A 12,169-nucleotide genomic window follows, 5' to 3' on the forward strand; every position below is an offset into this window, starting at 1 on the left:
AACCACTCTGTGAGGTGTGTAATTATCCCCATTATATAGATGGAGAAACTAAGGTTTGAGAGATGCAGGTGCTTATCTAAGGTCCCACAGAGAGCTCCCACACTTTCTGACTCTCAGTCCAGTGGCTTTCCTAGTATATAATTCTCCTCCCCCTGCCCCTAATCCACAGCATGGAGAAGCTAAGAAGCCCTACTTTCAGTTGGGAGAAGGTAAAGGAGAAAATAAGTTAGAAAATACCATAAGCAGTAGTCTGGGGGTCATGAGCATTTGGCTCTGCCTCTGTGTGACCACGGGCAGGTTCCTGACCCTTTCTGGGCTCAGTTTCTGTAAAGTGAGGGAACTACCCTAGAATATTGAGGGGACTCCTTTCAGACTGATAATTCTTTGAACGTAAGATCCTCCCTAAGGCCCAGCTGTATAGGGATCTGCCTCTTGTCTCCTTTTCAACCTCATTGCATGCCATCCCTCCACCTCACTCCCACCTTGCAGCCACACAGGTTTGTCAATCCACTGTCTATTGGGAAAATGTCCTGGTTCCAGGACAAGGGGTTTGGGGAAGGGGCCAAAGAAAACTTTGATGAGTTAACAAGGAGGGAAATTAGTGCATAAGGAGGAGAACATTTTTAGGGAACTGAGAAACTCAGACCAGTTTTAGACATGGAGGTGAATCTGCTAGGCTTAGTGAATTGCTAGGTGACCATGAGCAAGGCCCTGCTCATCTCTGAGTTTTGCTTTCCCTACTTTCCACAATGGGGTACTTTTCTGGGTTTTTCTCTGATATTCAGGGTACCTTTAACTCTACCCAAAACACTAGCCTAGTTGTTAGGTGGCTGGGGTTATTGGTGAAGACCAGGCAGAGATGCTGCAGGTGGACTGACTACATCAAAGAAAGGACAGCATGCGTGGGGGGTGAGAGTGGGATGGGGGTAGTGGTGGTGGTCCTCAGGCCATAGCCCTGATCCTGCTGTGGGCAGTTTGATGTGGTCTGGAGTCAAGGACAGACTGTCCCTCTAGTGCCTGAGAGTGGGGACTAGAGCTGGAAGGCATGATCCTCTGCCGTTTCCCTGCCTCTCACACCCTAAACTCCTGGCCCACCAGACTATTCATCCTGCGATTACTCACCTGCAGACCTTTGCTCATATTATCCTGTTAACCTTAATACCTCTTCCCTGTTGAGTCTCACCTGTCAGACTCTACCTGTCCACTCAATTTCACCTCATTAAACAACAATAACAAATATTTATTGAGCACCTACAAAGCTTCAGGCACTGTGTTAGACACTAGAGATACAACAGGAAATGAGACAGACAAGGGTCCTCATGGAGCTCACAGTTTGGTCAGGGAGATGGTCATCAGAAAGTAAACAAAAGTAGAAAAAATGGTTTTTTCTAGCTGGGGGAAACTCTTTGAAACAACAGGGTGAAAACGCAGAGAATTATGGGGAAACCCACATTAAATAGGGTGGTTTGAGAAGATGACTGAGCCAAGATTTAAAGATGAGAGGGATCCAGCCATCCATCAGAAAAGCCAAAATGACAAAAATTCCAGGCAGAGGGAAATGCAGCAAATGCAAAGGCCCTGAGGTGGAAATGACATTTGTGTTTGAGGACTGACAAACCTGTGTGGCTGCAAGGTGGGAGTGAGGTGGAAGGATGGCATGGAATGAGGTTGAAAAGGAGACAAGAGGCAGATCCTTACAGGATCTTATAGGCCGTGGTAAGGAGTTTGTATTTTATTTGTAGTACAGTAGGAAGCTGAGCTCATAAACAAGTGTCCCACCCCTTTCAAACCTCTTCATCAATTGTTCTACACCTTTTCACCTTTTGTCATTTTCCCTTTTTTTTTTTTGCGGTACGCGGGCCTCTCACTGTTGTGGCCTTTCCCGTTGCGGAGCACAGGCTCCGGATGCGCAGGCTCAGCAGCCATGGCTCACGGGCCCAGCCGCTCCACAGCATGTGGGATCTTCCCAGACCAGGGCACGAACCCATGTCCCCTGCATCAGCAGGCGGACTCTCAACCACTGCACCACCAGGGAAGCCCTCATTTTCCCTTTTAATTATAGTCATGTGTCATTGTGCTAGACCATAAGCTCCATAAGGGCAAGAATCCTGCATAACAGGAGGGGCCATACCTGCCTCACAAGGATGTTGCAATGACCCTGGGAGATAATGAATGTGAGGATACCTGGCACCTGATGGATGTTCATTAAAGGCCAGCCAACGTAAAATAAAGTAGAATTCCTTTTGGTTTCTTCTCTCTGCAGAACTGGGGAGCACGGCTGCTGCTGGAGAGGTCATGTGCTATCAAGTGCCCAGACATTGCCACGCAGCTGGCTGGGACTAAGAAGGTGCAACAGGAGCTGAGCAGATCAGGCATGCTGGAGGTGTTGCTCCCCGGCCAGCCTGAGGCCGTGGCCCGCCTCCGTGCCACCTTTGCTGGCCTCTACTCACTGGACATGGTGCGTGGATAGCCCACTTCTCCCACCACAGGCCCCCTAGGTATCAGGGACCCAGAGCCCAATGTGTTGTGGAGGCTGGAACTGGCACTGGGCTGGACTTCGGTCAGTGATACTCTGAGAAAAACCCTAGAGCCCTGGGAAGGAGGGCTGGAATCCATTGTAAGCTCCCACAGCAAAGGTGGAGATGGGGACAGTAACCAGGGGAAGGGGCTGAGGTAGACAGCAAGAATTGAGGAATATCTGTACCCGTTTTCCAGACCTCCTGCTGCTCCTGAACTGTTGCCCAAGAAAGCTTGTTGTCACTGTACTCCTGCTACAGGGGGCTTGCTGGGGTCATATCCAGATAGTAGCATCCAGCCTAAAGGGGCTTATGGCTCTTCCTTCTCCTGCTTTTCCTCTGATGCTGCTCTACACAGCCAGCAGGACCTTGGCTCCTGCCTCTTTGGCCCAAGACTGCTAGTGACTGCTTTCTTGCCTCCTGCCAGGGTGAAGAAGGGGACCAGGCTATCACTGAGGCCATTGCTGCCCCTAGCTGCTTCGTGCTAAAGCCCCAGAGAGAGGGTGGAGGTAGGTGGTTCCCCCTTTGCAGGGCTGCTCAGTGAAAGGGGGCCAGCAGGCTGTCACCAGTGCTGATCTGCACTTGCTATGGGCACGGTCCCAGGCTCTGGGGGATACAAGAGGAACTGACACATGTCCCCACCTTGGACAGTGTCCCAGGAGACCCTGTGGTCAAGTGCAGTGGAGCACAAGGGAATGTGTGAGGCGAACGTGATAACCACTACACTACAGAAATGCCCGTGCACAAGGGAATGTGATTAACCAGCACTGGAGGGTTTGGGCAAGTGTAGTCTGAGGTGCCTGAGGGTGAATTGTGGGGAAGCAGGATGGGGGCATATCAGGAGGTTGGATATCTTCCTGCTTAGTTTGAACTCCTTGAGGGCAGGGATCACATCTGCCTCATGTCTGTCTCCTGACCCAGAGGAGATGGTTTTTGATTTTGGCCTTAAGGGTTAGGTAGGAGTTTCCCAGGTGGAAAAGGGGGAAGAGTATTCCATACAGAAGAAGCAACCTCAGGCATAGGCACTGGCCCATGAAAATGTGGTATGTTTGGAGATTAATGAGTAACTGGTCAGGCTGGAGTGCAGTGTGGGAGGTGAGAGAAGGCAGGGATTTGGGTTGGAAAAGATGGTTTGGGACCTGATTATAAAGGACGTTGAATATATGTAGGAAATTGGATTTTATCCTAAGGGTAGCGGGAAGCCATTAGAAAGTTTTAAGGAGGGAAGGGACACATGATTGATCTAGGATCCATGTTTCAGCCATGGTAGAGCGTGTCCTGGAATGTAGGAAGACACTGGTGGCAGAGAGACCATAGAGGAGACGGGTATAGTTGTCCAGAGAGCAATGTAGAAGGCTGGGCTAGGGCTTATGACAGTGTGGAGTGCACACTGAAGAGACATGTCCGATTCATGACAGCTAATGGAGAGAGAGGAGTTAAATGACTCAAGAATGCCTTTCACCTGATTGAGGGTAGGAAGGTCCAGGAGAAGCAGAGTCAGGCAGAAGTAATGAGTTCTGTTTGGACATGTTGAGTTTATTTGGGGAGCCCATGGGATATCTGTGATGTCTAGAGCAGGGAGCTTTAGTTAGAGATTTGGGAGTAAGCAAGTTATAGGATATAGATGAAGCCTTGGAAGAGATCTCCCTGAAAAAAAAAATGTATATACATGGAGGAGAGAACAAGGGTGAAGGACTGATTCCGTGGAAACCCCAATATTTAAGAGGGGCCGGAGCCAGTCAGGAAGGCTGAGAAGGAATAGCCATAAACAGGTAAGAAGAGAACCAGGGCAGGATGGTGTGGTGGAAGGTGTGTTCGCTTGTGTAAGCGCTCTCCTGTTAAGGTGACATTTCTTCCTTGGAAGCCAGGCCTGCCCTGGGTTCACTGAGCTGGTGTCAGGAACTGAGGTTCCTGACTTGCCCACATGGCCCTAGAAGTGGGAGCACAGGGTGGAGAAGGTGGGGAGAGGGTCCAGGGTGACTGCTTAGTGGAATTGCAGGTAACAACCTATACGGGGAGGAGATGGTACAGGCCCTGGAGCGGCTGAAGGACAGTGAGGAGAGAGCCTCCTACATCCTCATGGAGAAGATAGAACCTGAACCTTTTGGGAATTGTCTACTACGACCTGGCAGCCCCGCCCGAGTGGTCCAGTGCATTTCAGAGCTGGGCATCTTCGGGGTCTATGTCAGGTGAGCCAAGCAGTGTGTTTCCTTATCTAGTAAATGAGGCCAAGGATCCAAGATCTGCCCACCTCACAAGGCTATCAAATGAAGCCCAGCTGAGAAGTGCTTTGAAACTATAAAGGAAATTCCAAGTAGTATCAAGATGGGTGAGAAAATAACCCTGGACTGGGAAACCCCAGGGAAGAAAAGAATTTGGGTCCAGTCCCAGGCCACTGGGGATTCTGGGAAAAGGTGGGATGGGCCAGCTAGAGGTTACTCAGTGGCTTTGAAAAGCTGAGTGGCCCCTGGGTTTGGATTTGAGCACTAAAGAATCAGGAAGAGGAAGACTGGGGAATTTGTAAGGAACAGTTCCTGGTCCCTCATACCACTTCCTGCAAAATACTCACACCATGGTCAGCGCAAGGAAGGAATTCCAGATCCTACCATGCTCCCCACCAGAGCCTGCCCTCTCTATTATCTTCCCCTCCAACCACTCCCCTTACAGCATCTCTGCCGGCAAGTTCCTCCCCAGCCCCCCACCCCACCCCCACCACAGCCATCTTGAGAGAGAGGTAGGAAGGACATTTACAGCTACAGAACATGAAATGTGAGCCTGGCATCATGCTAAGTGCTGTTCCTGCTTTATTCAATCCTCGTGACCATCTTGCAAAGTGAGAGGTATTATCCCTATTTTAAACTGAGGAAATTGATATTTAGAAAGGCTGAGTAACTTGCTCAAAGACACAGAGCTAATAATATCCAAGCTAGGATGCAAACCCAAATCTGATTCAAAAATCCTAGCACTTTCTCAGGTGTAGTCAGTCACCCATGTACAGCTCAGCTGGGACAAGTGAAGGTCTTGGGTTTGAGGGCTGAGTCCAGGTGATGGAGTTGTGTGTCTCCTGCTCCCATTTCTATAGGCAGGGAAAGACACTTGTGATGAACAAGCACGTGGGACATCTGCTTCGAACCAAAGCCATCGAGCATGCCGATGGTGGTGTGGCAGCAGGAGTGGCAGTCCTAGACAACCCATACCCTGTGTGAGGACACAGCGAGGCCTGCCCAGACTTTACTCGAAAGACCTTCTATCCTTTGTATTTATCATTCCTCTCCTAGCCCTCCTGAGGGGCTGCCCTCCCCTTACCTTGGGAAGGTTGATCTCTTCTAGAGATTTCCAGGGTCTTCATGGAAGGGTCAGTGCTGGGTACCTTCCCCACAGCTTTTCCATCTGAGAACCAGAAAAGCTGTGTTTCCCTTAGGTGTGATCTAGAGGCCCCTAAATCCTCAGGGTGTGGGTACAGCTGAAAAGAAGCTGATCTGAGGTAAGGGACCATAACACTGCCACCCTCCTGTTAGCCCATTGTCAGCCTTTCCAGCAAGTTCCAGTGTCTGACTTGGGATAAGACTGAGGGGTAGGAGGAAAAGGGTAGAGGGGCACAGCCTTTTCCCACCTCTGCCTTAAATAAAACTACTTTGTTGATTCTGTGATTCCTTGGTTTGTACATTTAGGGGAGGGAGAAGCTATAATCCGAGTCGGCCCACTTCAGGTAGATTGGAGCAGGGGAAGTAACTTGGCTGTAATCAGAGTCTCCCTAGCTCCTGACCCTATGGATAGGACCCTGAAATTTCAATCCTTAGTCACTCACTAATGCTCCCACAGGATCATAGGGAAGAGACAAGGTCTCTAGCAGGAGCCCAGGAGGGAAGGCAACCATGATGGGACATCACAGTTGTAATCTTGCTTCATTTGCTTTCCTGATTAGCTCAGGAGCTTGTCAAAGGGCCTGGAAGCCCTGCCTAGCTCTGCCTAAACCAAAAGTTCTAGAAGGTGAATATTGGGGTATTCCTGAGGAAAACCACTCCCCTTCCCATCCCCCACACAAGTCAGAACAGCTAGCAAGTACACAGCCTGTAAGATAACCAAGAAAGCAAGTCACCACCTTCTTGAGGTCACAGACTTTATTCCTACAACCACAGGGCTTGAGTACAACAGGCAAGAAAAGAGAGCTTTGTCTGAGAATGTCTCTCATGGGCAAGACTCTGTTCAGGGGAAGGTGGGAAAAGAGGACAAGAAAATCAAGCTCCTCTGGTCCTAGGAACATAACACATTTACTCCTGCTAAGACACAAATGATCTGAAAACCCTCTGGAAACTGAGCCTGCCTGCACAGCCTCTGGAACAAATGGCAGACAAGCCATCTAGCACAAAAGGGAATGCAGATCCATAACAGAAGCAGCAAAGTGTTTAAAAAAATAATAATCAATTGTTCCAGGACTCACAAACAAGCATTTCTAAGGGCAAGTGCATGCCCAGAATAAGTACTGATGCTTCCTGAGAGAGCTGACACAGCATTACAGAGTTGCTTCCCTGCCTCAGTCTATGCCCTCACTTGCCCACTGAACACTTAACTTGGGTTTGGGATATGACCTTCAGGTCCCTGTTCTGGGCGCTAATGGCTCTTTGCAGTCTGTGGGCACAGCAGCCTGAGGCTGACCTGGGCCCTGTCCCATCTGCCTGGCAGTCACAGGAAGTTGCCTGCACCCAGAGGCAAAGCTCATCCTCAGTTCCAGACAGCGCGTCGGGGAGGTGGTGTGGGTCAGCACAGGCCCTGAGTACTCCTGGATGGGGGCAGGGAGGGTGGGCAAAACTTTGGAAAGCCAAGCAGGGGGAATCCTGGGTAATGGGCAGGGTCCTGTTCACTGGATGGTCGGGCAACGGTGGCTGAAGAGCTGGGTGATGATGGATGGGTCAGCCACGGTGGACATGTCCCCCAGGTCGTGGTCATTCTGAGCGATCTTCCGAAGCACCCGCCTCATGATTTTCCCTGGGGGACCACAGGCTTCTGGTTACCTGGTGACAACACTGACCCACTCCAGCCCTGCCAAAAGCTTCCATCCACACACACTCCACCACCACTGGGCCTTGGCCAATCCAGTCCCAATCCCTCAAGGCCTCTGAACATACCTGAGCGGGTTTTAGGCAAGCTGGGTGCATTCTGGATGTAATCCGGTGTGGCAATGGGGCCAATCTTTTCTCTAACTGTAACCAACAAATCATTATGCATTTTTTCAGTACCCTTAGCCAGGCTGCCCAAAACCAAGGCAGAGATGGCTTTGTTTGCAACCTATTTCCTCTTCAAGTTTTGCCCACAATCATTCTCAGGCTCACTTCTGACTTTCTCACTTTTAACACATTGTCTCTTTACACTCTCATTTTATATTAATTCACCTTAATGGAACTCAAGCTCTAGAATCAGCCTGCTAGAGTTGAAATTCCACTTTACTAGCAGTATGGCCTTGGACAAGAGATTTAACTTCTCTGAGCCTCAATTTCTTCATCTTTAAAGTGAGAGCAACAATAGGATCTATTTCATGGAGGTGATTATAGAGATTAAATAGATTAATGTATTTAAAGCACTTAGTTCAGTGGTGGCACAGAGAAAGAATTCTATAAATGTCAATCATTATTAACCTAGTAGAGACTGGGTGGGAAGAGGGTAGTTAGCACCTAAGGCCCCCTGGGGTCTGTTTGTGGTTTGAGAAGCAGCTCACTATAGCCCTTCCCCAGCAACCTGGGCCATCAGGAGAGACCTGGCAATCCCTGCCCAGGGAAGCTCCTTACTCTGCTTCTTGAGCTCCTCAGTGAGGGTAGAGCTGAAGGTGTGGCCATCGCACAGGGTGACAAAACAGTAGAGGCATTCGCCCTTCACAGGATGAGGGTGGCTAACCACAGCTGCCTCTGCGACAGCCTCATGTTCCACAAGTGCTGACTCTACCTCTGCCGTGCTCAGCAGGTGTCCTTGTCAAGGGAAAGGAAGTGCCATGAGAGAGATCCCAGCCCCTGTTCCATCTGTCCCAATAAGGCAGTCCTGGTCTGGTCAAAGGGGGAAGGCCTTTCATTCATTCCTCACAGGACATACTTCAGTTGTCCCACCATCCTGGTTCCACTCCTCCAGGTACATTTCAATGCTTATCACTCTTCTTCCAACACCCGGGTCCAGAACTGAATGCTGTACTCCAGGCATGGTCTGGCCAAAGGATATCCTGGCTCTCTCAGAAGGCTTTGGCTGGGAGTTGCTGGGAAAGCAGGGTAAATAAGAAGGGAAAATGGTCCCTGGCCCTCACCAGATATATTCAGCATGTCATCAATCCTGCCAGTGATCCAGTAATAGCCATCCTGATCCCGCCGGCAGCCTGGGAAGAGAAGAAATGTGCAACATAATAAGTACCCCACAGTAGGATACAAGATCCACGTTACCAAACTGCTACACCCACAGCAATAGCCTCCTAACAAGTCTTCCTGCTTCTGCTCTTGCCTGCTGTGGTAGCAGGCTCCAAGATGGCCACACTGATCTCTACCTCCTGGTATTCATACCCCTGTGTAGTCCTCTTTCTCAGTGTACTAGGGTTTGTCTTGTGATCAGTTGAGTTTGGTAGAAATGATAGGATGTCATTTCTGAGATTAGATTATAGAAGACTGTGGCTTCTGTGTTGGTTGCATTCTCTCAGATTACTTGCTCTGGGGAAGCCAGCTGTCATGAGTAGCCCTATGGAAAGGTCCATGTGGCAAAGAACTGAAGGTTCCTGCCAAAAGCCACTTGAGTGAGCTTGGACATGTGTCTTCCAGGCTCAGTCAAACCTTCAGATAACTACAGCCCCGACCACAGGTTGACTGCCACCCACGAGAAACTCTGAATGACAACCACCGGCTAAGCCACTCACAGATTCCTGGTCCTCAGAAACTGTATGAGATAATACAATATTTGTTGTTTTAAGCTGCCAGGTTTGGGGGTAATTTGTTCCATGGCAATAGATAACTAACATACTGACTTGAAGTCTATTCTCCATAAAACAAGCAAAGTTATTTTCTAAATAATAAATTCTTATCACTTCTCTGCTTAAAACCCCTGATGGTCTCCCACTGTACCCTGGATAAAATCCAAACTCCTCACCATGGCTCACGAGGCCCTATCTTATCTCCCTCTCCAAGTTGATATAAAATTCTTCCCCTTGCTCAATACATTCCAGCTACACAAGCTTCAGTCTGTTCCTCAGACATTCTAAGCTTGTGTCTCGCTGGTACAGAACATTCATTCTTACTCCAGATTTTCCCATGCCTGCCTCCTTCTCACCCTTCAGGTCCCTGGTCAAATGTCACTTCAGAGAAACCTCTCACCATCCCATCTATGGTGGCCATCCCTGCAGTATTTATTGCCTGTCTCCCCTTACTAGAATGTAAGCCCCATGAGAGCTGTACTGTGCTTAGATAAGTACATGGACATAGTAGGTGGTCAATAAATATTTATGGAAGAATGGATTGGTGGGTGGACACATGGGCAAACATAGGCTCCAGACATGAGGATACACATGACATAGTAATACATACTGCCATATGCCCCATCTCTTTCAGCCTAGCAGCAAGGGAAATAAGAACTTTTTCCCTCATACATCAAATCTCAGATGGCACCATGCTGAGTGCCTTCCTGCAACACTTGTTCTTATAATCTTCTCTGTAGTTCTGACTGAATATTAGACACTGATACATAAGGCACATCCCTAACCAACTCTTCTTGGAAATGAAAGGGGACAGTACATATCTCAGTGGGAGGTTTGGGAAGGGGATAGCCAAGGCTCACCATCTCCTGTCACATAGTACCCGGGAAACTTCTTAAAGTAGGTGGTCTCAAAGCGTTCATGGTTCCCATAGACCGTGCGCATGATCCCTGGCCAGGGCTGCTTGAACACCTGGAGAGTGAGGAAGACACAGTGGTAACATCTGCTACACTGTCTTACAGGAAGACAATTACTGCTTTGTCAAACCTTAGGAGAAATAGCCTGAATGCCATTCCTGAGAAGTAGGACAAAGTACAAGCTTTGGAGATAGACAATCCAGGCTTGGAATCCCAGCTCTGCCACTTACTAGCTGTGTGACCCCAGGTAAGTAATGTTATCTCTCTGAACTTCAGGATCCTTATCTGTAAATCAGAGAAAATAATCTCTACCTCCCAAACTTATTGTGAGGATTAAATTAATAGTATGTGGAAGCTGCCTGGCACAATGTTCTGTTAGTAATAAGCATTTAGTAAATTTGAGTCTCCTTTTAGGTAATCCCTCAGGGATGCCAGTCCAGTTTGATGCAAATGAAAGCAGTTATATTAAAATGTGGGACCCACACATAAGTAAGTAATCATTGCCCCAATCAATAATATCCTGTGGCAGCAGATTGATGGGATGGACGAAATTCTAGGCTAAGAGTCAGAAGACCTGGATTCAAGTCTTGCCCTTGTTACTAACTTGCTCTTAATAAAAAGGAAGTGGGGTGGAGGGTGGGGGCTGATGATCTCCCCACAACTGTTGATAAAACGATCACAACAACAGCTAACATTTATCAAGCACTAACTGTTAGGTTCTGTGCTAAGTAAAACCTTCACATGGATTATCTAATCAATCCAGCAACCACAGGAGACACAGGTACTATTATAACCCTGTTTTACAAGTGAGAAATTTAGGTTCAGAGGGGTTGGGTAACTTAACTAAGGTCACAGAAGTGGCAGAGCCAGGATTTGAACCCAGGTTGACCCTGGAGCCTATATGATTGTCCACGATGTCTTCCAGACCCGAAAAGGCACCATCAGGTATCTTTGAGCAGAGCCCTTAAGAACTTTGTGGGCCAAAAGGCAGAGAGGCAGGCAAAGTATCCAGAAGGATTCCCCCCTAGGGTCTCTCTGCAGATGATAAACCCTCAACCATGGAGCTTTAGCCAAAAGCAGCTACCGGGAAAGATTAGGTTCTAAGCTCTAAAGGAGAGTCCAGTACCCCTTTGTGGACCCTCCCCCGTGCCTCCTCCTCACTGACCCACAAGGGCCAGGATCTCACCAGATAACCTTCAGCTTCACCTTCCAACTCTTGCCCAGACTCATTCAGGACTGCAGGAGCTACACCAAAGAATGGGAAGGTCTAGAAGCAAACAGGAGACAGGACCCACAGAGAGGAATGAGGCAACTCTGACTCCACTCTCTATCTCTCCTAAGGAGCCCCAGAGCCCCAAATCCCTCACACATATCAGTCCAGTCCCCCACCCTCTACCTAGGCCAAATGCCCCAAGACTCTACTCCTGCCCAGCCCAGGACCAGCCAAGGGAGCCTCACTCACAGCAGAACCAGGCTTCATGGGTGTGGCACCAGGGAGGGGGGTCAGCATATGGCCACCCTGTAGAGTCAGAGATCAGGGGTTTGAGTCAGTCTTCCCACACTGTCCCTGAGCCCCAGCCTCCTGAACCCCTTACTCACTGTCTCTGTCTGCCAGAAGGTGTCCACAATGGGGCAGCGCTGGGCACCTACCACCCGGTGGTACCACAGCCAGGCCTCAGGGTTGATGGGTTCGCCCACTGTGCCTAGCACCTGTAAGGATGCCCGGCTATGCCTTGGGCAGGGGGATGGGGAGAGAGGAAGGCTCTGAGCACCACTGGGAGCCAGGAAGACATGCACAGGCT

The 12,169-nt window shown here is 49.2% G+C and overlaps 2 protein-coding genes across 6 annotated transcripts in view; one reads left to right on the forward strand and one right to left on the reverse strand.

Annotated features, from left to right (window-relative positions):
- The window catches only part of GSS (glutathione synthetase), a 34,095-nt gene extending 27,937 nt beyond the window's left edge, over positions 1-6,158 (forward strand). For all 3 annotated transcript variants that reach the window (XM_081255601.1, XM_081255602.1, XM_081255603.1), the window contains exons 10-13: positions 2,264-2,458; positions 2,944-3,025; positions 4,516-4,705; positions 5,599-6,158. In XM_081255601.1, the coding sequence (XP_081111727.1) occupies positions 2,264-2,458; positions 2,944-3,025; positions 4,516-4,705; positions 5,599-5,722 (591 nt within the window). In that variant the 3' untranslated portion in view covers positions 5,723-6,158. The remainder of the gene's footprint in view (positions 1-2,263; positions 2,459-2,943; positions 3,026-4,515; positions 4,706-5,598) is intronic.
- Positions 6,159-6,625: 467 nt separating this feature from the next.
- ACSS2 (acyl-CoA synthetase short chain family member 2) overlaps positions 6,626-12,169 on the reverse strand; it is a 50,195-nt gene continuing 44,651 nt past the window's right edge. For all 3 annotated transcript variants that reach the window (XM_081256281.1, XM_081256280.1, XM_081256279.1), the window contains 8 exons: positions 11,967-12,099; positions 11,830-11,886; positions 11,554-11,634; positions 10,314-10,422; positions 8,803-8,871; positions 8,300-8,476; positions 7,643-7,717; positions 6,626-7,502 (listed from right to left, as the gene is read on the reverse strand). In XM_081256281.1, the coding sequence (XP_081112407.1) occupies positions 7,375-7,502; positions 7,643-7,717; positions 8,300-8,476; positions 8,803-8,871; positions 10,314-10,422; positions 11,554-11,634; positions 11,830-11,886; positions 11,967-12,099 (829 nt within the window). In that variant the 3' untranslated portion in view covers positions 6,626-7,374. The remainder of the gene's footprint in view (positions 7,503-7,642; positions 7,718-8,299; positions 8,477-8,802; positions 8,872-10,313; positions 10,423-11,553; positions 11,635-11,829; positions 11,887-11,966; positions 12,100-12,169) is intronic.

The sequence above is a fragment of the Mesoplodon bidens genome (assembly GCF_964165515.1).
Source record: "Mesoplodon bidens genome assembly, chromosome: 15".
Taxonomy (NCBI): Eukaryota; Metazoa; Chordata; class Mammalia; order Artiodactyla; family Ziphiidae; genus Mesoplodon; species Mesoplodon bidens.